At 33.6% G+C, this 24,022-nt stretch overlaps 4 protein-coding genes across 5 annotated transcripts; 3 read left to right on the forward strand and 1 right to left on the reverse strand.

The window, feature by feature from the left end:
• Nucleotides 1-2,838: 2,838 nt before the first annotated feature.
• LOC9320251 (adagio protein 2) lies at nt 2,839-5,961 on the forward strand. The gene is made up of 2 exons (XM_002884139.2): nt 2,839-3,431; nt 4,128-5,961. The coding sequence occupies exons 1-2, from the start codon at nt 3,199-3,201 to the stop codon at nt 5,716-5,718; spliced, it is 1,824 nt and encodes a 607-aa protein (XP_002884185.1). The 5' UTR covers nt 2,839-3,198; the 3' UTR covers nt 5,719-5,961.
• A 1,782-nt stretch (nt 5,962-7,743) lies between these two features.
• Nucleotides 7,744-9,391, forward strand: LOC9320252. Its single transcript, XM_002884140.2, has 3 exons — nt 7,744-8,252; nt 8,524-8,621; nt 9,034-9,391. The coding sequence occupies exons 1-3, from the start codon at nt 8,009-8,011 to the stop codon at nt 9,085-9,087; spliced, it is 396 nt and encodes a 131-aa protein (XP_002884186.1). The 5' UTR covers nt 7,744-8,008; the 3' UTR covers nt 9,088-9,391.
• Nucleotides 9,392-9,855: 464 nt separating this feature from the next.
• LOC9320253 (WD repeat-containing protein 75) lies at nt 9,856-14,171 on the forward strand. Its single transcript, XM_002884141.2, has 16 exons — nt 9,856-10,098; nt 10,185-10,370; nt 10,444-10,632; nt 10,732-11,137; nt 11,277-11,395; nt 11,492-11,569; nt 11,714-11,854; nt 11,974-12,018; nt 12,102-12,268; nt 12,447-12,525; nt 12,612-12,688; nt 12,786-12,915; nt 12,993-13,125; nt 13,209-13,375; nt 13,461-13,620; nt 13,706-14,171. The coding sequence occupies exons 1-16, from the start codon at nt 9,979-9,981 to the stop codon at nt 13,918-13,920; spliced, it is 2,412 nt and encodes an 803-aa protein (XP_002884187.1). The 5' UTR covers nt 9,856-9,978; the 3' UTR covers nt 13,921-14,171.
• Nucleotides 14,172-16,513: 2,342 nt separating this feature from the next.
• On the reverse strand, nt 16,514-20,365 carry LOC9320254 (receptor-like cytosolic serine/threonine-protein kinase RBK2). Of its 2 annotated transcripts, none has more exons than XR_002333594.1 (7): nt 19,671-20,365; nt 19,252-19,512; nt 19,002-19,159; nt 18,814-18,893; nt 18,629-18,720; nt 18,034-18,183; nt 16,514-16,842 (listed from the first exon to the last, which is right to left on the reverse strand). XR_002333594.1 is itself a non-coding variant. In XM_002886208.2 (7 exons), exons 1-7 carry the CDS (start codon nt 19,879-19,881, stop codon nt 16,660-16,662), a joined length of 1,179 nt encoding a protein of 392 aa, XP_002886254.1. In that variant the 5' UTR covers nt 19,882-20,365; the 3' UTR covers nt 16,514-16,659. The 2 variants fall into 2 exon arrangements, 1 of the variants encoding a protein (XP_002886254.1); XM_002886208.2 differs by having other exon boundaries at nt 18,585-18,720.
• Nucleotides 20,366-24,022: the final 3,657 nt, after the last annotated feature.

A 24,022-nucleotide genomic window follows, 5' to 3' on the forward strand; every position in this document is an offset into this window, starting at 1 on the left:
GATGACTCTTTACACTTAAAACTAATTCCTGAAATCTGCAGCAGCGTCATCATCATCATTCAACCATCTCTTTGCTAATGGCTTGCCATCATTAGCTCCCGTTTCGAGGAAAAACCAGAGACCAATAAGAGTATCTAACAATGAGAACGTCTCTAAAACCGAAGAGAGACCTGAATGGTCCGCTTATGTACCTAAACCACGTAACAAGACGTGGCTCGACTACTTGTTCATTTTTTTGATACACATGATTGATGGTTTTTTTAAAGTTTTGTAAGTATTTATTTTACTTCTTTGAGTGCGGCCTTATTCGTTCGCTTGTTGGTGGCAGCTGCGACCGACCAACAACCGTCTCTAGCGAGATAACAATAAGATGTTGGTCGTTTTGATATCGTAGGAAAATTGCTACGATTTGTTCGTTTCGTTCTCGCGGTTGCGATTTAGTAATATACTAGATTCGGACCCGCACGTTCGTGCGGGGTTATGTTTGTAGATGTGTTTATTTGGTATAACATTCATTTTCCTATCTCATATCAGTTTGGTATTCAGTTTAGTTTCAATTTGGTTTAGACAAAATAATTAATCGGATTTGTTTTTGGTTACAGTAAAGACAATTACATAATTAAAAAAAGAGAGAGAAAATAGACATTTCAATTTTGAGACAGAAAATCCGTATGGTCACATATCTACCACACACATTTAATCACATAAGCATTAATTTACTCGTTTGTGATTGTATATTGTGTAGATCTAGGATTCGGATGGAATACCCGTATATTATGTATCTTTCGTTTAGGTATTTAATTTTTACATAATTAGTGGAAGTTATCCATATTTTCTTTATTTTCTCAATATTTGACTATTATGTTTTAGAAAATACCCAATTATTTCCCAAAATTTCCTTCACAAAATAAACTTTACCCGTCCCAAAATCTTTTATTTGGCACATGCTATGCTAGATAAATTGAAAGAAACATTTTAATTATATGATTGCAATCAATGTTTTATTTTAATTGTAATATGATATACGACATTTTTTTAGAAATTCTCATCTCATCCCGTTCAATCTCGATCCCATCCTAAAATTTAAATAGGACATAAATAATCATGTTTTTCGGTTTTTGAAATTCTCGCTCCCTAGAAATTCGGTCCGAATTGCCTTAAACATCCACACAATCGAGCGTATAACTTTTAATAGTACAAATATGGAATGTTGATCTGCAGTCATGAGGGACACTCGAGAATCAAAACTTCATGTTCGAGTTCTACTGCAAGCGTTTGAACTTTATTTACCTGTCTACAGCTTAGACAACTTCTCTTTCTACTCGTCTTAATTAATTTTTACCGTTATATTTATTCAAAGAACACTTACTTTGATATGGATACTTTTCTACAACTTTTCCTACTTCAATGAGTTTTTTGTTTAGAAATATAGTTTACTCATATATTTGTGTCAAATTTTGTTGGAAAAAAGTATGCATTCACTCTGTCTAGCTTTGTAAGATCAATGATTTGTTTCAATCTGTTTCTGTGAATTAGTTTATATGTCGTATTTATGTATATGTTAGAACAAAAAACAATACAATAATACAACACAACCCGAGAACTAACATATATTTTCCTTGCATTAGATAGCCAAGATTCGTAACATGTAGAAAATGTATCGCAGTATGAAAGGTGTTTACCTGTCAAATTGAAAAACAAAAGGCTACATTCAGATTTGTAATTTTTTTCTGTCTCCAAATTATTTTTGTATACGTTTAGATTTATATTTGTATTTAAGTCAAAACAATCGATTGTTTTTATATAAAACAACCAAGAGATTCACACATGAACAACACATTGCTATTAAAGAAGAAGAAGATTCAAGAAATAGCACCATGTGTTTCATTGAAGTACCTTTAGGAAACACGTATAATTAGTTAATAGTACTGAATAATCGACTTCTATATTTATAGGATACAAAAAGTCGGTTTCAATATTTAGGGTTAACACACTATTATAATCTCAACAATATGTTTGCGAATCAAAGTATTAAATATAGATTCGAGTTATATGCTTGATTTTTTTTTTTAAAAAAAATCTATAATTAGAGTTATATTTGGCAAGTATAATAACTGTTGTGATATGATTTCGCAAACTAATTTAAGATTTAATTTAATCGTAAACAGTTGTATTTTTCATTTTTGTTATTTTGAATTTATTATTGTCGATTGTTATGGAAACCTTTTAAAATCATAACAGTAAATTTAGTTTGTTTGAGTCTTGGATAGAAAAGACAGGAAAATCTTTTTGAATATATACTAAAAAATGCTCCAACGAAAGAAATATATATTCTTTTTGAATATATTTTTTTGACCAAAAGAAAAATGCTCAACAAAATATATATATACTTTTTGAATATATTTTTTCGAATTTTTTCTTTTGTTTTTTTAAATTCAATAATTCTAATGGCATTCATTGTAATTAATCTACTAAAATAAAGTTTGTTAGTTTTGAGTGATTCTCAATTAATAGTATATATATTTTTTATTTGTAAATTTATAATATTTACAAATTATGGGATTATATTTTTTAAGAATAAAAAACTTCTAAGTTGTGAAAATAAATTTTAACCTTAATTTTATATACCTAAATTTGTAGCTATGATTTTTGCTACTGTGTCTAAATCTTTGCCCTTCTTTGGTAAATGGTAAGTTGGTAACAATTGCATTTGGTAAAAAACCAAAAAAATCTTATCAAAACTCGCAGGATATTTTATGGGGTAAACCGGAAAGATTCGAGTAAGAAACTGGTCCGGTTAAAGATGGAAAAAGAGAGGTACTGAGAAGATCGAGAAGATCCGAGTCATCGACCGACCGAATCATCTCTCTTCTTCTTCTCCTCTAGAAGTTGGGCGGTGGAGACTTCCATTACCTACAAATATCAGATTATTCTTTCCTTCGCTCGATTCCATTTGAAAATTTGTTCTTCTGGGTCTCTCTCTTCTCCTGTTACTCAAGAAGACGATTCCTGGGTTTGTCTAAAGTTTTGAGCTTTTTCTCTGTGGAGACTTCGATTACCTACAGATAACAGATTCCTCGATTCAAAATCAAAATTTGTTCTTGTGGGTCTCTTCTCCTATTGCTGAAGAAGAAGATTCGTGGGTTAGTTTAAAGTCTTAAGCTTTTTTTTTTTTTGTGGGTGTGTAAGCAAAATCAAATGGAGTGGGATAGTGATTCCGATCTCAGCGGGGGAGATGAAGTGGCGGAGGATGGATGGTTCGGCGGAGATAACGGAGCGATTCCGTTTCCGGTAGGTAGTCTTCCTGGAACGGCGCCGTGTGGTTTTGTGGTCAGCGATGCTCTTGAACCTGATAACCCTATCATTTATGTTAACACTGTTTTTGAGATTGTTACTGGTTATCGAGCTGAGGAAGTTATTGGTCGAAATTGGTGAGTTTTCTCTTCTTGACTTTTACCTTAAATTTGTGATGATTTTGTTACTGTAGCGAGTCCTTGTCCTTTTTGTGGTATTGGTACGATGTAACTAAGAGAGCTTGTTGAGAGCTATTTTGACAGAAAGCTTATGGTTCTTGTTGATTTTATTGGCATATTGTTAGGTATTCTTAGTTGGGAAATGTCGAAATCATAGGATTTGAAATTGGTTATAGAGGAGAGTTAGATGTTAGATTCAAGTTTCTAATATTTTTCTGTTTCTCTGGATTACTGTTTAGGAACTGGAACTATATAGTTTGCGTTACATGTCTTGAGTTTGTTTTTATAAGACTTGGAACTTTCGTCTTTGTGATATGTTTTCTTCTCTCATGCATTGTTGAATTAGTATTTCTGATGTGTTTTCTTCTCTCATGCATTGTTAAACTGTTAATATCTTTGCTTCATCACACAAAATGTTATTGGAAATGCGTTCTGTCATATTATATGTCTGTTGAATCTGTTTCATCGGGTTGTAGTTGTTTTTCCATGTTGTATATGCATATAGTTTAGTTCATGAGGATCTTTGTTCAATAATTTTGGGTGTGAGGAAATTTTCGCCGGCAAAGTACTGTATCTGTTCAGCTGTTAGTTATTTACCTGATGAAGTGAAAAAGAGGATTCCGTATCTGAGTTACGTTGTTATTGTTTTTTCAGCCGGTTCTTACAATGTAGAGGGCCATTTGCTAAAAGAAGGCATCCAAATGTAGATTCTACAATTGTGACGAAGATGCGGCAATGTCTAGAAAATGGCATCGAGTTTCAAGGCGAGTTGCTCAACTTTCGGAAAGATGGATCTCCCTTGATGAACAAGCTGCGTCTAGTCCCTATCCGTGAAGAAGACGAAATCACTCATTTCATAGGCGTTCTCTTATTCACAGATGCAAAAATTGATCTTGCCCCATCTCCTGATTTATCTGCAAAAGAAATTCCAAGAATATCTCGCTCATTTACTTCTGCTTTACCAATCGGAGAGCGTAATGTTTCTCGTGGACTTTGTGGGATATTCGAACTGAGTGATGAGGTCATAGCTATCAAGATATTGTCACAGTTGACTCCTGGTGATATTGCATCGGTTGGTTGTGTATGTCGGCGGCTAAATGAGTTGACAAAGAATGATGATGTATGGAGAATGGTCTGTCAAAACACATGGGGTACAGAGGCAACACGTGCTCTTGAGAGTGTTCCTGGTGCAAAGAGGATCGGTTGGGTGCGACTGGCCCGAGAGTTTACCACACACGAAGCAACAGCATGGAGGAAGTTTTCGGTTGGAGGTACTGTTGAGCCTTCCCGGTGTAATTTCAGCGCATGTGCAGTTGGGAACAGGATTGTTATCTTTGGCGGGGAAGGTGTAAATATGCAGCCGATGAATGATACATTTGTGTTGGACCTTGGCTCGAGTAGCCCCGAGTGGAAATCCGTTCTGGTCAGCTCTCCTCCACCGGGGCGCTGGGGTCACACACTTTCTTGTGTCAATGGATCCCGTTTAGTAGTGTTTGGAGGTTACGGGAGCCACGGATTACTCAACGATGTGTTCTTATTAGACCTTGATGCAGACCCGCCAAGCTGGAGAGAAGTATCCGGATTGGCCCCTCCAATACCAAGATCATGGCACAGTTCGTGCACACTTGATGGCACTAAGCTGATTGTATCAGGTGGCTGTGCTGATTCAGGAGCTCTACTCAGCGATACATTCCTGCTTGACCTGTCGATGGATATACCGACATGGAGGGAGATACCAGTTCCATGGACCCCTCCATCTCGCCTCGGACATACTCTAACCGTCTATGGTGACCGCAAGATTCTCATGTTTGGCGGTCTTGCCAAAAACGGTTCTCTGAGATTCCGCTCTAACGATGTATACACGATGGATCTTAGCGAGGATGAACCGAGTTGGAGACCTGTGATTGGGTATGGATCTAGCCTCCCAGGAGGCATGGCAGCTCCACCACCAAGGCTGGATCATGTGGCAATCAGCCTTCCCGGTGGTCGAATCTTGATCTTTGGTGGTTCGGTTGCAGGGCTTGACTCGGCTTCTCAGCTTTATCTTCTTGATCCAACTGAGGAGAAACCGGCATGGAGAATACTGAATGTTCATGGAGGTCCGCCAAGGTTTGCGTGGGGACACACCACTTGTGTGGTCGGAGGAACTCGGTTGGTCGTCTTAGGTGGTCAAACCGGTGAAGAGTGGATGCTAAATGAAGCTCATGAACTATTATTAGCAACGTCTACTACTGCAAGCACTTGATCAAGTGATGAAGTTAATGGCTTTTTAGATGTTTTGGAGAAAAGATCTATACATTAATCAAAAACATGTTCATATTGTTATGTACATGGTGAGTTTGATACGTCCATGTTTTGTTCATCTGTTGATTAATGGTTTTTTGTATATGCGATATTACGAACTGGATTTGTATATATACCACTGTCTTTTGTAGTGAATTTTTGTAAGTGGCCGAATGATTCAAAACCCAAACCCCTTTTTTTCGTACTCACAAATTTATTTCTTCGATTAGAGTTTGGTAGCTTATCCACCATTACAAAAATCCATGTCCATTAGATTTCGTTGCTTGCGTTGTTGTTATATGTGAGTGGCTTTGATCTTTAAGTCAGCAGATCTTCTTCATTAAAGTTCTTGTTTTTAGTCGATGCCTTTTCTTTTGAAGAACTCCGTTATGTTTACATGTTTTCCTCGTTTGTGCTTAGTTTCCGGGATACATTTGTCTTCCGGCCGCTTTGTGTATCAAAATCTTATCTCACCCTTGTATTTCTCAATCGTATTTTTAAGAAAAAATTTAAACTGATAATTTTTTAAAAAAATTCTATTTCACATATTCTACCCTTTTTTTTTTTTAAGATGGAAAACACTATAACTAAAAACCAAACGTTACTCAGATTAAACATCCTTAAATTATGGTGTTGATCAGATCTTCTCTCCACGGCTCATACAATAATTTCTTTGGATTTTTAAGATTAAAAAAAAAAACAAAAAGAAAAAGTAAAGATTCGTCGGAAAAAGCAATGGGAAAAAACCCGAAAAATACCTCATCTATTTTTTATTTGGACGTTTAATACCTAATTTTTTTTTGTTGGAAGAAAAATACCTTCTTTAATTATAATTGGTCGAAAAATACCTTATTTTTAAATTGTTGGTAGATTCAAACATCTGATTTAACGGTCGTTAACGGACATAACGATATCAGTAAACGACGTTAAATTATAACAGAAAAATAGCCGAAAAATACTCAATCTAATTATTTTTGGAATTTTAATACCCCAACTTTTTGGTTAGAAAAAAAATACCTCATGTAAAATATCTTTGTCTAAAAATACTTCATTTTAAATTATTAGTGGATTCAAGTATGCGACTTAACAATCGTTAACAATATTACAGAAACATTTAACGACGTTAAATATTAACCCTGTCTATATAAATAGATATATACAATTTATTTTCAAAATTTTACAAATATATTGGTGTGATCAAAACTCAATATTACTTCGTTAATACGATCAAAACTCAATCTTTCTCGAACCATTTCTTTCATCTCTCCACTTTTACCTAAATTCTTCTCCACTTCCGCAACTATGCTACTCCACGACCACAAAAATGACAAATCTATCGTCGTCGTCATCTTTGTCACAATCTCTCATTTGTTAGTTGCAGAATCGTTACATTCCATCATCAAAATGATGTATTTAAATTTGCAGAATCTCTCATTTGTTAGTTGCAAAACCCTTCTAACTCCAACGATGCCTTTAGGAATGAAAAATGATGTATTTAAATTTGTAGGAGTGAAGCAAATGATGTATTTAAATTTGTATGTCATTCATTAAAGAAAATAGGAGATCAAAAGAAGTTCTATGAGGGTTAAAAATCATATGTGTTACCATTAGATCAAGTAATATATTTGTAAATGTTTGTATAAATATTGTATATACTAACAATTCAAAAAATGAGGTATTTTTAGACAAAAATATATTTAAATGAGGTATTTTTCTTCCAACCAAAAAGTTTGGGTATTAAAAATCAAAAAATAAATAGATGAAGCATTTTTCGGCTATTTGTTTTGTTATAATATAACGTCATTTACTGATACCGTAACGTCCGTTAACGACCGTTAAATCAGAGGTTTGAATTTACCAATAATATAAAGATAAAGTATTTTTCGACCAATTATAATTAAAGAAGGTATTTTTCTTCCAACAAAAAAAAGTTAGGTATTAAACGTCCAAATTAAAAATAGATGGGGTATTTTTCGGGTTTTTTCCCAAAAAAGCAATGGAAGAAATGTGAAGTGTGTTTGACTCTTTGGTCAGTGTGAAAAGTAAAGTACATTTACACTTAAAAGAAAAAAAAACACAGACGACGAACCAAAACTTCACTCTCTCCTCTGAAACCAATCTTCCACTTTATCACTGTCTGCAACTTGCAACTACAACATCTAGCAAAGCAAGAACCTTTCTTCTTCTTCTCTCTTCTTAGATTCTTGTCTGAAAACTTTCCTTCCATTTTCTCTCAATCTCACACTTTCAAGATGCCGATCAACAGAGACCCATCAACACCTCCTCCTGTTATCGGAAAAATCGGTCCTTACACTGTCTTTATGACTCCTCCTGCGACTCCTAAACCACCTGAATCTCCCTCCGCCGTGTCTCAGAAGCCTGTGATGGCACCACCGGTTCTTCCTCCGCCGCAGCAGTTTAAGTCGGTGGCTTCCTCTGAACAAGACGGTTCAGTTTTGGGGTTCTTTAAAAACGCCGTCACAAAGGTTCAAAATGGTGAGAAATCTTATAAACAATTAACTGATTTTGAGATCTTGAGTTTGATCTTGATTTTTTCTGATACCCTTTAGTTGATTGATTGGGAAATTGAACTCAGAATGATAGAAATAGATGTAAAGTTTCTATCTTTGTGAAGTGATTGGAAAGTACTAAAATGTTACATGAATTCTGGATTTTCGTAATGTTTCTGTGATTTGGTCCTAAAAGCAATTAGATTGTGAATTTGACATTCTTGTGTGTGTATATGTGTTTAACCATTTTACTTCAGCACATTCAAGTGTGGATGATCATTTGGTGAGATGGTTTGGGTTAAACCAATCTAAGTATCAGTGGGCTTTGGATGAGTACTACGAAAGCAAAGAATCAGTAAGTTTTCTTTTGAGTCTCTATATGTTTCCTTTTGAGTCTCTATATGCTTAGTTTCTCGTTATTGCGGTTCCTGAATCGTTCTTTGTACTAGTTTCTATCGATAATCTGACTCCTTTAGTCCGCTTGCTTCATCACCTTTTTGTTTATTGGTTAGTTGGATAAAATTTTGTTCGATGTACATTTTGGGTAAGCTTTAAAGCAAAGCTAGTTTCGAGTGTTTATTTGCCCTTTGCTTCTAAGCTAATGAACACAACAATATACAACCAATGGAAAGGATACCACATCAATTATAAAAATTGTGATTGGATTGGTTTTAGAGTTACTACTCTCTTTAGTCATTGATTTGCATATGTTCCTCAAGTATATCTTGTGGTTAGCACTTAGTACCCATCTGTTGAATCGAATGCAGGATATGAAGACCGTGAAAGCAAAGGAGATGCCGGGGAAAGTACAGAGTGTATAAGCAACCATATATAAACTTCTTTCCCTTCTGGCCAATTCTAAACCTGTTTTTATGAGAGAGTTAAAAAGCTTGAGTCTTGAGGAAAGTTTTCTTCAGATGATCGATCATTGAATCTATTTAACCTTAGCGATCTCTTTTGGTATATTTCAAAACCTATGTAGCTCTTTGTAGTTTTATGTAACAATGGTGAAATCTCCAAAGCAAAATGGAAATGCCATTGATCATTTGGTTTGTTGTAAGTTTAATCACATTATTTACTTTTTATGCTATCATTATATGATAATTTATATATTATATATCATTAGATACAATTTATACATATTTGTAGTTTGTGTTCTTCAAAACATGAACTTGAAATATCAAAAAAATAAAAATAATTATAATGGATTAATATGTTTTTAAAACGTTAAAATAACCCTAAAACTAGTCTCCGATTTAAATCTGATTTTCCGTTAATCGCTAGACACATACCGAGCGTTGACTAGTGCCTAGCAATTTTTCAAACAAAGGGTTCATTTGTTGATTTTGAGATTTATGAATACTTTTGCTAATCATAAAATACTTAATTGTTTTTCTATTTTTCATCATGATGATAAAAAAAAATTAATTCCTACTTATATTACAGGCCCATTGTAAAGGCCCAAATGTAGTCCACTCACAGTAGCCCGATACTTCCCTTTGGCCAATAGACTCACAATAAGTATATTAATTTTAACGTCTTTATATATGGACCGATTAAATAAAAGAATATTAAAAATGTAATTAAGCTGAGGAAAAAAAATAAAAAACAAACGAAGAAAGGGTTTAAGTTAGGGCTTTTGTGCGTCTCCCTTTCTTCTTCTCTTCCCAATTTCTCCGCCTCTCTATCGCCGGAAATCAAACAAAACCACCATGATTCGCGGCGGGAGAAGCTACGTAACTTCACCTCCATCATTCTCCAACGACGCTAAAAAGCTCCTCGTCTGCACAGGAAACACTGTCTCTGTTTTCAGCGCCGCCACTGGCTTACAGGTACCAAAAATTTGATTCTTCTCCGATTTGTTAGGGTTTCTCTTCGAATCATTGATTGATTGATACATTTCTTTCCCCTTTTTTAGATTACTTCGCTTGAAGGTCATACAGCTCTAGTAACAACTCTAATTGTTGTTCCTGCATCGACCCCTGCTCAAAAAATCCTTTGTTATTGTTGGACTGCGTCTCTTGATGGTACAATTCGTCATTGGGATTTCTCTGGACCTGAGCTTTTGAAAACCATTGATGCTCAGCTGCCGATTTACTCTATGGTTAGTTTAAAAAGTTTAATACTTTTTGGTTTTGTGAGTGTTTTGTTTTATGAAATGAATCTATGTGTTTTAGGTTATACCATCTCTTTTGAGTGAACCTCAACAAATTGATAAACGTCGTGAATTATCTGGTAAGCTGGTTGCTTTTGTTTCGGTTGAGGATATAAGTGTGGTTAACGAAGGGTCTAAAGAGTTGCGTGGACATATCCGGAGATTTAACCTTGCTAAACCGCGTGTTCCTCGTGGAGACACTTTGAAAGAGGTTAGTTTTTAATGGAATTATTTGAAAGAGGTTTGTCTTTAATGTTGTCTTGAAGTTGGATTGTGTAAGCTCAAGTTTTTTGCTTTTTTCTTTGTGTAGACGGCAGAACCAGAATCTATTGTTATCAGTCCCTCGGGAGAGTTTTTCGGAATCCGTCACAAGTGTAAAATTCATATATGGGATATTCCTTCTGGAGGATCAAGGCATGCTGTTTCAAGGAAGATGACACTACATCACACAAAGGTTATCAATGCTTTTGCTTTTCATCCCACGGAGAGAGTTATAGCTGCTGGAGATGTAACGGGAAGAGTATTGATTTGGAGAGGATTCGGTAATAGAAAACTTGCCTTGGGTAATCAAAAGAAAAAAGTGAGAGCAACGGTTGATTTGGACAACGCTGGAGTGAGAGGTGAAGATGATACTGAATCTTGCACTACATGGCACTGGCACTCTGCTGAAGTAAACGTCCTTAATTTCTCTTCCGATGGAGCATATTTGTATTCAGGTGCGGCCGAGTTATATTCTGATATCCATTGGATTTATCACCCGATATAATAAACTAATAGGCCATGAGCAAATTCACTGTTTTGAAAGTTATGTCCTGAGTTCTTACTCCATATTGCGTCTGTTGTCTGACTCTTTAGGGGGAAGGGAAGGGGTACTTGTCGTTTGGCAGCTAGACACAGGGAAGAAGAAATTTTTACCAAGAATAGGATCTCCCTTGCTGTATTTCATGTGGTCTCCAGATCCAACTCTTTCTTCTGTAAGTCGGAGCTTTCTGTTTCAATCTAATCTAACACACAACTGCTGAAAGCAAATGGGAATGTTTTGCTTATTTGACTAAGAACGAGAGCTGCAGGTGGTTTGTGCAGATAATCAGATCCATTTGCTTAAAATGCCTTCCATGGAGATCTTAAGGACCATTTCTGGAATCAAGGTTCGTCTTAGAAACTTAATAATTAAGCACCTAAAAACCTTTTCTTGTCAGTATTGTCAATGATTCTAGATTTCTAGAAGAAATTCTCGCAACTGCTTTACCTTTTATTTGGCGTTTACTTCATTGCGTGTTATTTTGTTACAGGCTCCCCCATCATTGCCTAGGATGTATGAAGGCCTGGCTAGTACTGTTGCCTTTGATCGATCTTCTGGCATAGCTGCTTTGTGCACAGAGAATTATTGTGTACAGCTATACAATCTTCTTAATGACCGGGGAATTTCAGAGGTTAGAATTTGGCTCCAATATATCCTTAATGAACTCTATGCCACTTTCTGCTGCTATGAATTTTCTAAGTTGGTATGTGATAGTTGTAAGGTTAACTTTTTTAACCAATGCTTTTGCAGATTCAAGTTTGTGAGAGAAACCATCAACCAGGCGATGAAATCACAGTAAGTACATTTCCTTACTGTTTATTTGGTAGTATATCTAAGATTATATTTGTTTGGGTGATTATTTGAGAATACGGTAATAGGTTGTGGTGACAGCGGTTGCTCTCTCCCTGGATGGCTCAGTGATGAGTACAACCGAGGTGAAACTTCCGGAAGATGGCATAGGAGGCTTAGTGTCCCTCAAGTTTTGGGTGTCTGAACCAGACAGCAAAACTTTCACCTTATCCACAATCGTATATGAACCTCACAGGTTAATAACTCACCCTCTGCTAATGGATAAAGCTTTATTTTTCATCATTACCCAATTTTCTTGTCATTTATTATTTCTTGTAAACCTAGCAAACCTAGATTTCGATTTCTCTGATTTAGTCTACAAACTGTTATATCCTTTGCAGAGAGTAAATTTTCTCCTTCTTTATATCTTACAGGGATGCCGGTGTGTCAGCCATTGCGTTCCACCCTACCCGCTCCATGGCAGTTAGTACATCATTCGGTGGGGACTTCAAGGTAGTTCTTAAACTGATTTTACATTTTTTTCTCTGTGTTTTTTGTTTGTTATTATTGTCTTACTGATATCACTTTCGCTGTTTCAGATTTGGGTTTGCAACAGTGACAAAAACCAGACGGATAAGGACTCTAGCTGGATATGTCACGCTGTTGGCTCTTATAAGTAATAGCTTCTCTACGCATTAGGAAACTTCAACATTCACAATTTATCCTCCTTGGCGATCAAATTATATATTCTATTGCCTTTAAATATTTTCCAGGAAGAAGCCAATGACTGCTGCTGCTTTCTCTGGGGATGGCACTGTTCTGGCTGTTGCAGCTGAGAATGTTATTACGCTTTGGAATCCAGACAAGAACATTCTCTTGTCTGTTCTAGGAGCGACACTCACGGTAAAAAAAACTTTGAAGTTATCCATAAAAAAGCTGGGAATAAAGACCAATGTTTAAACCCTCTCAATATATTACAGCCTATCACGAAGCTCTGTTTCGCGGGAAAGTCTGAGTTCCTTGTTGCTGCATCCCATTTTCCAAGACCTGAACTATCTGTTTGGAATACATCAAAGTTATCTATATCTTGGTCATATGGATTACGCGTAGAAGGTCAATATTATAATGCTTCTTTGATTTCCCCATGAAAACTCTTGCTGTGGTTTACTTAGTAAATGTTTATTTTCTTTCTGCAGCTGTCACCTCTGCAGTGGATTCATCAGCATTTGCAGTCTTGGCTGTGATCCCAAAAAGTTTTAAAACAGATAAATCTAAGGAGAACATCTTCCGTGGTAGAGATGGTGCCATTCTTTTGTTTAACGGATCAGATCCTAAGCCAGTATCTATATGGACTGTGATTAAGGTATGACAAAAGAAATAGCCCGTTAATATAGAACCGTAAAGAAAGAGAGATGAAACCAACGAGTTAAACAATGTCTAAATTGCAGGCTAAGGGAGGATCAATCTCATTTTTAGGAGACAAGTCTCAGCTTCGCCTAGCGTATGTAAATGGAAGCCGTGAGTATGTTGTTTTTGATCCCAATAGCGATGAGTCGCACGAGCGTAGCGCTGTTGACTACGACGGTCTTGCTGGTCTGGAAGAGACAGGTGAAAGAAAGTGTTAAAGCAAAGTATGAAAGAAACTTTATTTGATTTGACCATGTTACTAATTGAAAAAGTGTCAATCTTTTAGGAGACGCCGGGTACACATCCTTGTATGGGCAGTTACCTGATTATGACAAGAAGAGAATGGAGGATGTTGACTCGTTAGCAACACCATTTATATCATCAGAGAGGCCATGGGAAACGATATTCAGCGGCTCTACACTAAATTTCCCGCCACTTCAGAAATTATGTGCTGAGTTCTTTGAGTCCCTAATGGAGAAAAGAACGGCCGTTGTGGAATGAGACACCTTACACAAAAAGGTTTTTGGAAGGTTTTATACAGAAGAGCTCATTTTTGCAGCCATCTTTGGTGAGCAAAGTTGTTGAGTTTGTTCAGGAAATTTTATAGCTTTTTGTTGTGAGATTCGGTCCAGTTTATTGTTGTTGCTACCAGATTTTGACTCAAAAATGCAGAATTCTAACCAAGTGTGCTCTGTTTGACCCAAAAACAATAACGTAAAACGAAATATCTGTATTTTTTTTTCTCTCTAAAATTCTGCAATCATTTATATATTTCAAAACCAAACTAAAAACTGTTCTTGAAATCATAGTGAGTTTCTTTTATATCCTTTGGGTACTTTGTTTTCTTTTTTAACATTTGAAAATTTATAAAAATCATATTAATTTTTAGCTCTTTTTTTTTTGTGAAAATACTATTTCCTCTGTTTCACAAAGAGTATTGTTTTGGAATTCTTTTTTTTTTAAATGAATGTTGTTTTACATTTTCAATGTGATTTTTGTAACTGTAGTTTTCAAATTTACCCTTTATCCAAAGCTAAAAATCTTTGTATTTAAGTAATGATTTCACTAGAACTTTGGTTAGTAAGTAGGGAAAATTTGAAATCAAATTAAAGAGAGTTTCATTATAACTTCGTTAGAAAAATTGGAAAAACAAAAAAAAATAGAACCGGAAAACAGATTCTGCAACCAAATTCTGACCGTGGTTTTGTAAATTGAAACTCAAAACATACGAAATGGAATCGACGAGACATAAGAGTTAAGCAAAACAATTTGGGGCCTTTACTTTTTTGCCTTTAGATTCTCAATAATTGTGAAACGAGTCAGGTGCTCCTAACCCACCAAAAGAAATTATTCCAAAATCCAAATATTTCAACTAACATCTTCCATTATTTTATTTTAACTTTTCTTAATAACATTTTGCATTATTATGTTGGGAATGCAAATAGATATTTCATATTTTATGACTCGAGGTTTATCTATCATATATTTAGCTCTTCTCGTGGTCCATATGCTGAGCAAATTATTCTTTAAGTACATGAAAAAAGGTAATTGCTTTGGGGACACTAACTTTTTATTTTTATTTCCACATGCATGTAGGACAATAGTTTGCAAGGTTTGTGTTACGTCTCGGAAAAGCTTTCTACTTTTGAAAAAGATATGAAAAATATAATTGTTACTCCTTCAAACAACAAATTATTTATCCGAGATTAATAAAAGGTTTTTAAAAAAATTCTACAAATGTGGTTGAATTGGCGACCCAACTTTGCATATAAAACTTTATTAACCACAGAAGATAATTAGAGATAACTTTTTTTTTTAAATAAGATATGTAAACCTTTTGTAACACTCAGGTTAATTAACTAAGTGACGAAAACGATACAAACATCAAATGTTACTCTATTAAGTATTAACATAACTAATACTCCATCTGTTTCACAAAGAGTGTCATTCTAGAGTTTTATTTTTGTTTCACAAAGAGTGTCATTCTACATTTTCAATGTGATTTTTACACTAAGTTTCCTGATTTACCTTTAATCCAAAACTACTTTTCATTGAATTTATATCATTAATCACTCATTAAATAGGGGCATACATGTATAATCTAAAGTTTTCTTAATTTGTGTGAAATGTGTCAAAGTAACACTCTTTGTGAAACCGAGGGAATATCAATAATTATATAAATATCAAATGTTATTGTATTAAGTATTACTCCTTCTGTTTCAAAATATATGAAGTTTTGTTTGAAATCACACATTTTAAGAAAATTTATTTTGCTTTCTTAAAACTATCATTTAATATTTGGTTTTAAAAATTCAACCAATTAGAGAAAAGACTGCAGAATACAAACAGCCATAAAATATCAAATACATTTAAAACTGCATAGAAAGTTGCAAAACATCATATATTTTAAAACAAAATAAAAACTTTAAAACATCATATATTCTGAAACAGAGGGAGTAACATAATTAATATCAGAATTTGATAATTTATACTTGCGGGCTATTTAATTGTAGAGTGGTACTACGATAATTTTCTGTGTCGTACACCTGGCATGGGCTCCCACCAAATAAATATCCACATATTTAACTTATTATTGTTGTATTGATCCAAGACTGCATTATTATTAAACACAAATTATGTAAATACAATGATTAATGTTTTTAGTTTTAGATAGAATCATTGATCATCAAATGGTATCCTAGGGCTAGGCGTGGCATGCTCAAATTGGTTGAGTCAGGGATCTTGAAGACTCTTTGATTATGGTATTATATATATAAAAAATGACTTAATTTTGGTAGACGATTTTAATATTGAAGTTCGACTCCACTGATCACATACATGAGATTAGTAGTATAAGAGATTCTGAAAAGAAAAGCATTTTTTTTTTTTGATGATTTGATCACCCATTATTTTATTTGCGTTACAATTTTCAAAAGATAATGATATTTGATGAAAAAGTCAAAAATGATTGTGTTTACTCTAATAAGTAGCAATTTAATTAGTAAATGCAAAACAAGAGGACCCTGGCTCTTAATGTCTTCTAGTGAGATGATATCATGACTATGGGAGTTTGCAAAATCTGGATAGAGTTTGGTTATAATATTATAAATTGTGGACATCCAAAAATTAAATAAAAACACCTCATTGAATACTACAATTGTTTATGAAATAGACAACTCTAAACAAATATATACAATAAAACAAAATTGATTTTTCAACATTTTACTACTAAATTTAGATCTAGCGACTACGATGCGAAGAACTTCGATTAGAGATAGAGTCAGGAGGAGAAAGTGAGATTGAAGAATCACATTCACAATCCTCAAGATCTTCATATCCCCAAAACTCTTCTTTCACTTCTTCTTCCTCTTCCATTTTCCATTTCTCCTTCTCTATATCTTCTCCTTGTAGTACTTCTAACACCTAAATGTACCATAATTCCACACAAACATAAAGATTCAAAAAACAATAGTAATGAAGAACAAATTGTAATTAATAATGTAGTAAAAATTTCTTGACAGCCAAGTCTTGATCTAGCAAATCTGGTTTAATAGTTCTTGTTGTGTTTTTAATTAGATATTGATTAAAGTTAAGTGTCGGTAAATGAGCCACTTTCATATATAAGTACTCTTCTTCTTTATTCGATAATCACAACAGAAATATAGTGCTTGTTTTGTTTTGTAATGTGACTGAATAAGATTAGGTGTCGGTAATTGAGCTTTTTCATATATTATAGTACATTTTTTTAATTAAATCAAAAAGTTGAAAGGTACTACTCCCTCTGTTTCACAAAGAGTATCATTTTAGAGTTTTGCACACAGATTAAAAAAACATTAAATTTTTTGTTTTTTCTAAACAAAAACATCATTAACTATATACCTAAACATAATCTGCTCAATAGTAAAACAATCTGTAGAATACTAATAGTCATAAAACATAAAAAATCATTATATTTTGCATTGAAAATCTAAAACGACACTCTTAGTGAAACAAAAATAAAACCTTAAAACGACACTCTTTATGAAACGGAGGGAGTATTCTTTATTCAATAACAAAGAAAAAGCAACATAATCTTAATGTTTGATGTATATGTCGTATTAAATAAAGATGGTTATAGTTAATGACCAAAGACATTTTTGTAGTCACGCAGCCGATGAGCTAACTGAAAAGCGATCGTTTAGTAACATATCGACACGATTACGTCTCATCATGAACCAATCATAAATAACTTTTTCTTTACTAATAAAAAATATAATTCCGTGACACTAAATTATTCTTTTGTTGCCTAAATAAGTTTTCACTTATAAAAATTGAAGGGAAGAAAACAAACAAATGACGCACTTTAGGAAGAATCAAGAAACTACCACAAATATGTCAAAATAAACTAAACTTGTATGTATCAGTTAACACTTGGTGAGCAGGGCCGTAACTGAGCACAGCCGGGTGAAACATTTATGTTGGGCCCTCAAATTTTTAACGAGTAATATGTATAGATTTTGGGGCCCCCAAACAGTAAAAAAAAAATTATATATAGATTATGAGACCCTACACCGTAATTGTTTGTGGCCCCATAACTCGTAGGGCCGGCCCTGTTGGTGAGTTTAATGGACGTACCTCGATCATGGAAGGTCGACATAGAGACGAAGATCGAATACAGAGAGACGCAGCGAAAGCTATACGATGAAGTTGTTGGAGATCAAATTCTTCACCGATCCTTGGATCCACCAGCTTCTCAATCTCTCCATCTTTGATTATCAGTTTTGCCTGAATTACAATGTATAAATAAATATATATAACGTCAAGATATATCGAATAAACTCATCATAATCTGTTTCCAAAAATGTTTATCAACACTACAAATTCATAAAACTGAATAAGAAAATAGTTGAACCGATTTTTAGGTGTACGAAAAAACCTAAAACATCTTTATGTTGTTAGCTATTGGTGGAGTATAATAAGTTTGATTGGTAAAACTATGGTGTAAAAAGTGATTAAACAGCTGTATAGTATTCTACAATTTTTACCAAACACACTTTAGAATTTAGATTATTATGAATTTTTAGAATAAAAATAAGTTGGAGACTAGTCAAACCAAAAACTAAGATAACATATGCGATAAAATAACCGATAAATGGTAAATAAAAATCAGGTTAATTTGGATTTACCCAGCTGTGTAGGCTTTGATGAGAAGCATCAACAGGTTTTTTACCAGAAATGAGTTCAAGCAAGAACACTCCAAAGGCAAACACATCAGTCTTCTCATCTACAATTCCATGTGTATAGTACTCTGGTGCTAAGTGCCTGTTTGGTTTATTTTTGGAAATCATTAATCAAAATTTTAAAAACAAAACACACTTTATTAAATATGGAAATAAAATTTTGAGAAAATTGTACCCAAATGTGCCTTCAATTGGAGCAATGGAATGATGAGACCATTGAGAAGGCAGCCATTTTGCTAATCCAAAATCAGATATCTAAAAGAAAAAACAAAGAAAATTGTTTCTTTCAATATTATTATAAAAAGAGAAAAATTAATAAACAATGAAACAGTAGTAAAAAAGAAGAAGATAAAAACAGAAGACCTGTGGTTCAAAATCTTGGTTTAAGAGAACATTGGAGGATTTAATGTCTCTGTGTATGATCCTTCTCTGACAACCTTTGTGTAAATAATGAAGTCCTTTTGCTGTCCCAATTGCAATCCTATACCTTGTCTCCCACTCCAATGGTGCTTGATTCAAATCTACACAAAACAATATAACAAATCTTTAATACAAACACATAATTCAAGAAGCAAAAACCTCATAATATTGAAAGAAGGAAGGTTTAGTTTACCATGAAGGAGAGAAGCAACAGAGCCTCTAGAAGAGAAGATGAAAACAAGATAGAGACCATTGTCAATACAACAACCAAGAAGAGACAAGACATTAGGATGTGAGACATGTCCAATTGTTCCAATCTCCATTAAAAACTCTTTCTCTCTCCTCTCATCATCTCTTCCTCCTCTTGTTATCCTCTTCACTGCTATTTCTTCTCCATTTCTACTCAATATTCCTTTATACACCTCTGCAAATCCACCTCTACCTACCAAATTCTCTGCAATACAAACCCAAAAAAAAAACCATTTTAGCCGCAAAAAAAAGATATTTGGGAGCAAACAATATCAAATGTACGGCCTAGGTCCAGAACCTCTTAGCAAACAAAAAAAAGAAGACATTTTAGGATTTGAATTGATGGAGACAACATAACAGAACCTGAGCTGAAACCGTTGGTTGCGTCGTAGATTTCCTCAAAGGAGAAACATTTCCATTTGGGTCTTTGAAACTGCTCTGTTTCTTGAAAACCCTCTACGCATTTGGTGGAAGAAGCAGTGTGAGGAGTTGAGTTTTCTGAAGAGTCGGAGTCGAAACTGCGTCGTTTAAAGGAGAAGAGACGTTTCAAGCTGTTGCTACGAATGTACTTCATTTTTTTGAATGGAACAGAAGAAGAAGAAACTCGAGGTTTTATGCAAATCACAGAGAGAAGAAGGAAGGAGAAGAGACAGGCAGAGAAGGGAGAGATATTATTATCTGTCTGTTTTTTTGTACTTTGTGAATAAAAACACAGAAGAATTAAATTTGGGTTGGTGAAGGTTTACGGTGAGGTCGACCACAGAGAATTAGGTAACGAAAAAAAAAAAACAGAGTTTCGCGTTTATTGGATTTTCACGTTTGGCGTTTGGCGTTTGGCGATTGGAGTTATGAAGTGTGTTGTTTGTTACACAAAAGGATGAAGGAACTTTGTGTTGTGTGTGTGGGTGAGACTTTAATGGTTTTTTATGCTTTTTTTATCTCACAAGGCAGGTAGCTTCGCTGGAAGATATCCATGTTCTCAATTTTACTTTCTTTTTTTCTCTCTTTTTTTTTCATACTTTTTTGTTGTTGTGAATTTGGGAGTTGAGAAATAACATGGACGTTTACAAAAAAAAAAAAAAAAAAAAAAATAACATGGAAAGAAAATTTTACGGTAATACGCGGAGCAAATATCACATTTTCATATATGTGATCCGCTCTATTTGAATTTAATCAATAATTCTTTATCTTGTATCTCGAATCCACTTTGGTGGTAGGCGAATATCATTTTGTTATGTAAATACTAGATAGTATAGTTTTATAGTTTGCTCTGTGAACTTACGGATATTCCAATTTTTCGAAGATGGATAATATATTAATATAGCGAAATACATAAATAAAAATGGATATAATGTGTATTTACTCCAGCCATTATATATGTTTTGGATAGGGACAAAATGAGTTATATACTACCATGCCAAATTGATTTTTGAAACGTAACATCGTATTTGAAATTGGCTACAAAGCCAGCAATAGAAACATACGAATTGTTAAATCGATTGAGTTAATGGCGTTTGGATATTTAGGTGAGTCTTATTGGTGTATTTAGATTCGTCAAATAATTGTGGTCAGAATATTGTCGAGTAATTAATGAAGTAAAAACAATGCATGCCACTTTGACAGAGATAAAATGGATTCTTCTAAAACTCTCTTTTATAGTTTTAAAAGTCAAGCCTAACATATTTTGTTTATTTAAGTGAAACTATTGTTAGGTTGTCCAAATTTGCATTCTCTTCGGCCTAACTCTCGTCAGTTTTATTTGCGCTAATCCTAGAGAATCACTATGCAAGTATGTAATAATGTGTGTTAAATTTGGGCTAATTCTGGGCTTCCAACTAAAAACCAATTGGCAATTAGTGGATTGGCCCTAACCCTTTATATATTATTGATTGTCCCATCAAACTTCCGATGTGGGACTTGGATTGTATCTCCAACAATCTCCCCTTCAATCCAAGGACCACATGGATCTTAACACACCTCCTCGATCCCTCACTCGGATCGATAATAAGCCCCTTTCTCGGGCCCCCATTACTCGGGTTTGAGGTATGTCCGTATCCACTTTTCTAGGTCCACCAGAATTTGAATATTGGGCTCTGATATCATGTTAAATTTGGGCTAATTCTGGGCTTCCAACTAAAAACCAATTGGCAATTAGTGGATTGGCCCTAACCCTTTATATATTATTGATTGTCCCATCAAACTTCCGATGTGGGACTTGGATTGTATCTCCAACAATGTGTATGTATAAATTTGTGAAATTGCATATTCATCGACCATCATTATTTTTTGCGAGTTTTAGGGACTTTTATTAATTATATTTAAAGATGTTTATATTGTTTTACAATTATTATTTTCTAAATTGTAAATGCAAACGAAAACACGCTAACCAAAAGAAATATATAAATCATTTTTTTTTTGCATAAATTAAAGTGATGGTTAATGTAAGAAGAAAAAAATCAAATGTAAACATAATAATTTAACATGTAAACAAATCTTTTTTTTTTTTTTTTTTTTTTTTTTGCGTATTGGACTATCTTATCTCAAGTTATTAAGTTATGCTCTCCTTTCATTTAAAGCGGAGTTGCTTAAATTGCAATGGAGAATCTTTTAACTATAATTATTATTACAAAAATGTTCGTATAAAAAGGACTAGCTTAGACGTAAGCATAGGTAGATTAATTAAGATGAACATAATTAAGGTCAACCCTCTTGAGTTCATTTGAAGATTATAAATCATTTTCTTCAAAGTTGGAATACCATAAAAGCATAAGATCAAAATATTTCTTAAATCTTTTCTTTTCAATAGATAGCTTTTAATTTTTCACGATTATAAGAAAGAAAATTGAGCTATATAAAACTGCAATTTAAACATTTGGCAACTACTTAACTTTTAATTTGTAATATATTAATATAGGCATGCATGTTGATCTAACTACCAGAACAAGTGAAGAAGCAAAACATGTTCAGTTCAACAGAATGTTTCATCTTCTTCTGATTGTCTTCTCTACTTCATTATTCAAGTGTCTAAAGTTTATTGGCTTGTATAGATATTATATTAGTTGGACGATACATGTATATTAATCATTAAATAATTAATATTGCGGCCTCACATTGAAGAGATGTAGAAGACGACGCATGGCACTTACTTGGACAGGATTGATCTATGTGAATGGAACAGTTTACTTAATGTCTAATGAGATAATGTTTTGTTTTAAAGCGACATTGTTAACCAATTGGTATTTTATTATACAAATTGAAAGAAGTACATTATTAGTGATCGAGTTTGTTTGTAATATTTAAGTTTACTTGACGAATCTTAGTTATTTATCGAGAGGTACAATACAAAAGTTAGTATATTGATTTGAGAATTTTGATATGATACAATCATTTAAATATTTTTCTTAAAATTTAACGTCGAAAATCCAAATTTCAGTAAAACACTTACTAATTTCGGGAGTATATATGAACATTTTGGCAAAGAATTTTCCGCAAATCTACCATATACTATAAAACATCCGAACCGAAACTCAAGTAAAACCAAATAATCATCGCGGAGAGTTATATAAAAGGAAAATCGAAATTGGAGATGTAGCGAAGTTACACAATTTGCCTTAGATTCAACATCACATTTTCCATCACACATGCAATTGAATTGTTTTTTTTTTTAATTTGTTTTATTACAAAGGAAGCTTGATTGAAGTAGATTGATATATGATTTTTTCAGCAAAACTTCTATGACAAAATTAAACTCTTTTTCTCACAAATTTATATACATATATTTAAGGAAGAAATATTAGACCGTCGGTTGATGACCATATTATAAAAAATATCAAAGTGAAGACTGAAGAGTACATATAACCAAAGCTATCAAGACGTCGACATTTTACTTTTTATTCACGAGAACCCAACCATTCTCCATTGAGAGACCTCGATTCTTTATATTAGACAGCGACAACAACCTTACATTTTATTGTCAGCTAAGCTGTGTTTTGTTATTTCTTATTGGTTTTATTTTTATTATATATAGATGAATTATATTTGTTTGATGTCATATATCAACATTAACCCGTGATTTTGAAAAACCTTATTTAGACATAGTCACATATATAGTTATATCTTAGTTGCTTACCATTACAATCCAAAGATGAATTGACCACACAACTTTGATAAAAACTTTCATATAATTTGGTGCTATATCAAAATAATATAGTCAATGTTCAATATACCGATCTTCCATTATAGTTTGACCAACATGTAAATGAAAAATTAGTAAGATCCATTTGGTAACACATCATTATTCATTAGTCATTGCCAATCAGGATCCATTATTTCAGACTTGACTAGAACGTTTGGCTTATTAGCTCTTTTGTTCTAGACCTGGGTCCCTAAAATCATTTGAATACTGTACATATATTTTCTTTGTTTTTCTAAATCATTAGTTCTTTTTGTAAAAAAAAAAATTTTTGTTAAAAGTTCATTTTTCATTTTGTAAAATTTTAAGGACCTTTTATAAAAGTCCTAAACCACACAATATAAATGTCCTAAACGTAACAAAGATGAATAGGAAGAAATCGATTTTTTATATGTAGATTGGTATATATATAGAAATAGAATTCAACCAATTTGATAGTAGAGTAACTAATAAATCATAAAAGAATTAACGACTTGATTCTAATATGAAATCATTCTAAGATGGATTTTTCTAACAAATACAT

This window comes from Arabidopsis lyrata, assembly GCF_000004255.2.
Source record: "Arabidopsis lyrata subsp. lyrata unplaced genomic scaffold ARALYscaffold_3, whole genome shotgun sequence".
Lineage (NCBI taxonomy): Eukaryota > Viridiplantae > Streptophyta > Magnoliopsida > Brassicales > Brassicaceae > Arabidopsis > Arabidopsis lyrata.

What these genes read in the sequence shown, in the direction of transcription:
- LOC9320252 (XM_002884140.2), top strand. Translation starts at nt 8,009, where the DNA reads ATGCCGATCAACAGAGACCCATCAACACCTCCTCCTGTTATCGGAAAA. An exon ending in CGTCACAAAGGTTCAAAATG is followed by an intron (nt 8,253 to 8,523) that starts GTGAGAAATCTT and finishes ATTTTACTTCAG; the next exon opens with CACATTCAAGTGTGGATGAT. An exon ending in ACTACGAAAGCAAAGAATCA is followed by an intron (nt 8,622 to 9,033) that starts GTAAGTTTTCTT and finishes AATCGAATGCAG; the next exon opens with GATATGAAGACCGTGAAAGC.
- LOC9320253 (XM_002884141.2), top strand. Translation starts at nt 9,979, where the DNA reads ATGATTCGCGGCGGGAGAAGCTACGTAACTTCACCTCCATCATTCTCC. An exon ending in CAGATCCAACTCTTTCTTCT is followed by an intron (nt 11,396 to 11,491) that starts GTAAGTCGGAGC and finishes CGAGAGCTGCAG; the next exon opens with GTGGTTTGTGCAGATAATCA. An exon ending in ATCGTATATGAACCTCACAG is followed by an intron (nt 12,269 to 12,446) that starts GTTAATAACTCA and finishes TATATCTTACAG; the next exon opens with GGATGCCGGTGTGTCAGCCA.
- LOC9320251 (XM_002884139.2), top strand. Translation starts at nt 3,199, where the DNA reads ATGGAGTGGGATAGTGATTCCGATCTCAGCGGGGGAGATGAAGTGGCG. An exon ending in GAAGTTATTGGTCGAAATTG is followed by an intron (nt 3,432 to 4,127) that starts GTGAGTTTTCTC and finishes TTGTTTTTTCAG; the next exon opens with CCGGTTCTTACAATGTAGAG.
- LOC9320254 (XM_002886208.2), bottom strand. Translation starts at nt 19,881, where the DNA reads ATGAAGTACATTCGTAGCAACAGCTTGAAACGTCTCTTCTCCTTTAAA. An exon ending in ACCAAGATTTTGAACCACAG is followed by an intron (nt 18,894 to 19,001) that starts GTCTTCTGTTTT and finishes TTTTTCTTTTAG; the next exon opens with ATATCTGATTTTGGATTAGC. An exon ending in GTCGACCTTCCATGATCGAG is followed by an intron (nt 16,843 to 18,033) that starts GTACGTCCATTA and finishes TGGTACATTTAG; the next exon opens with GTGTTAGAAGTACTACAAGG.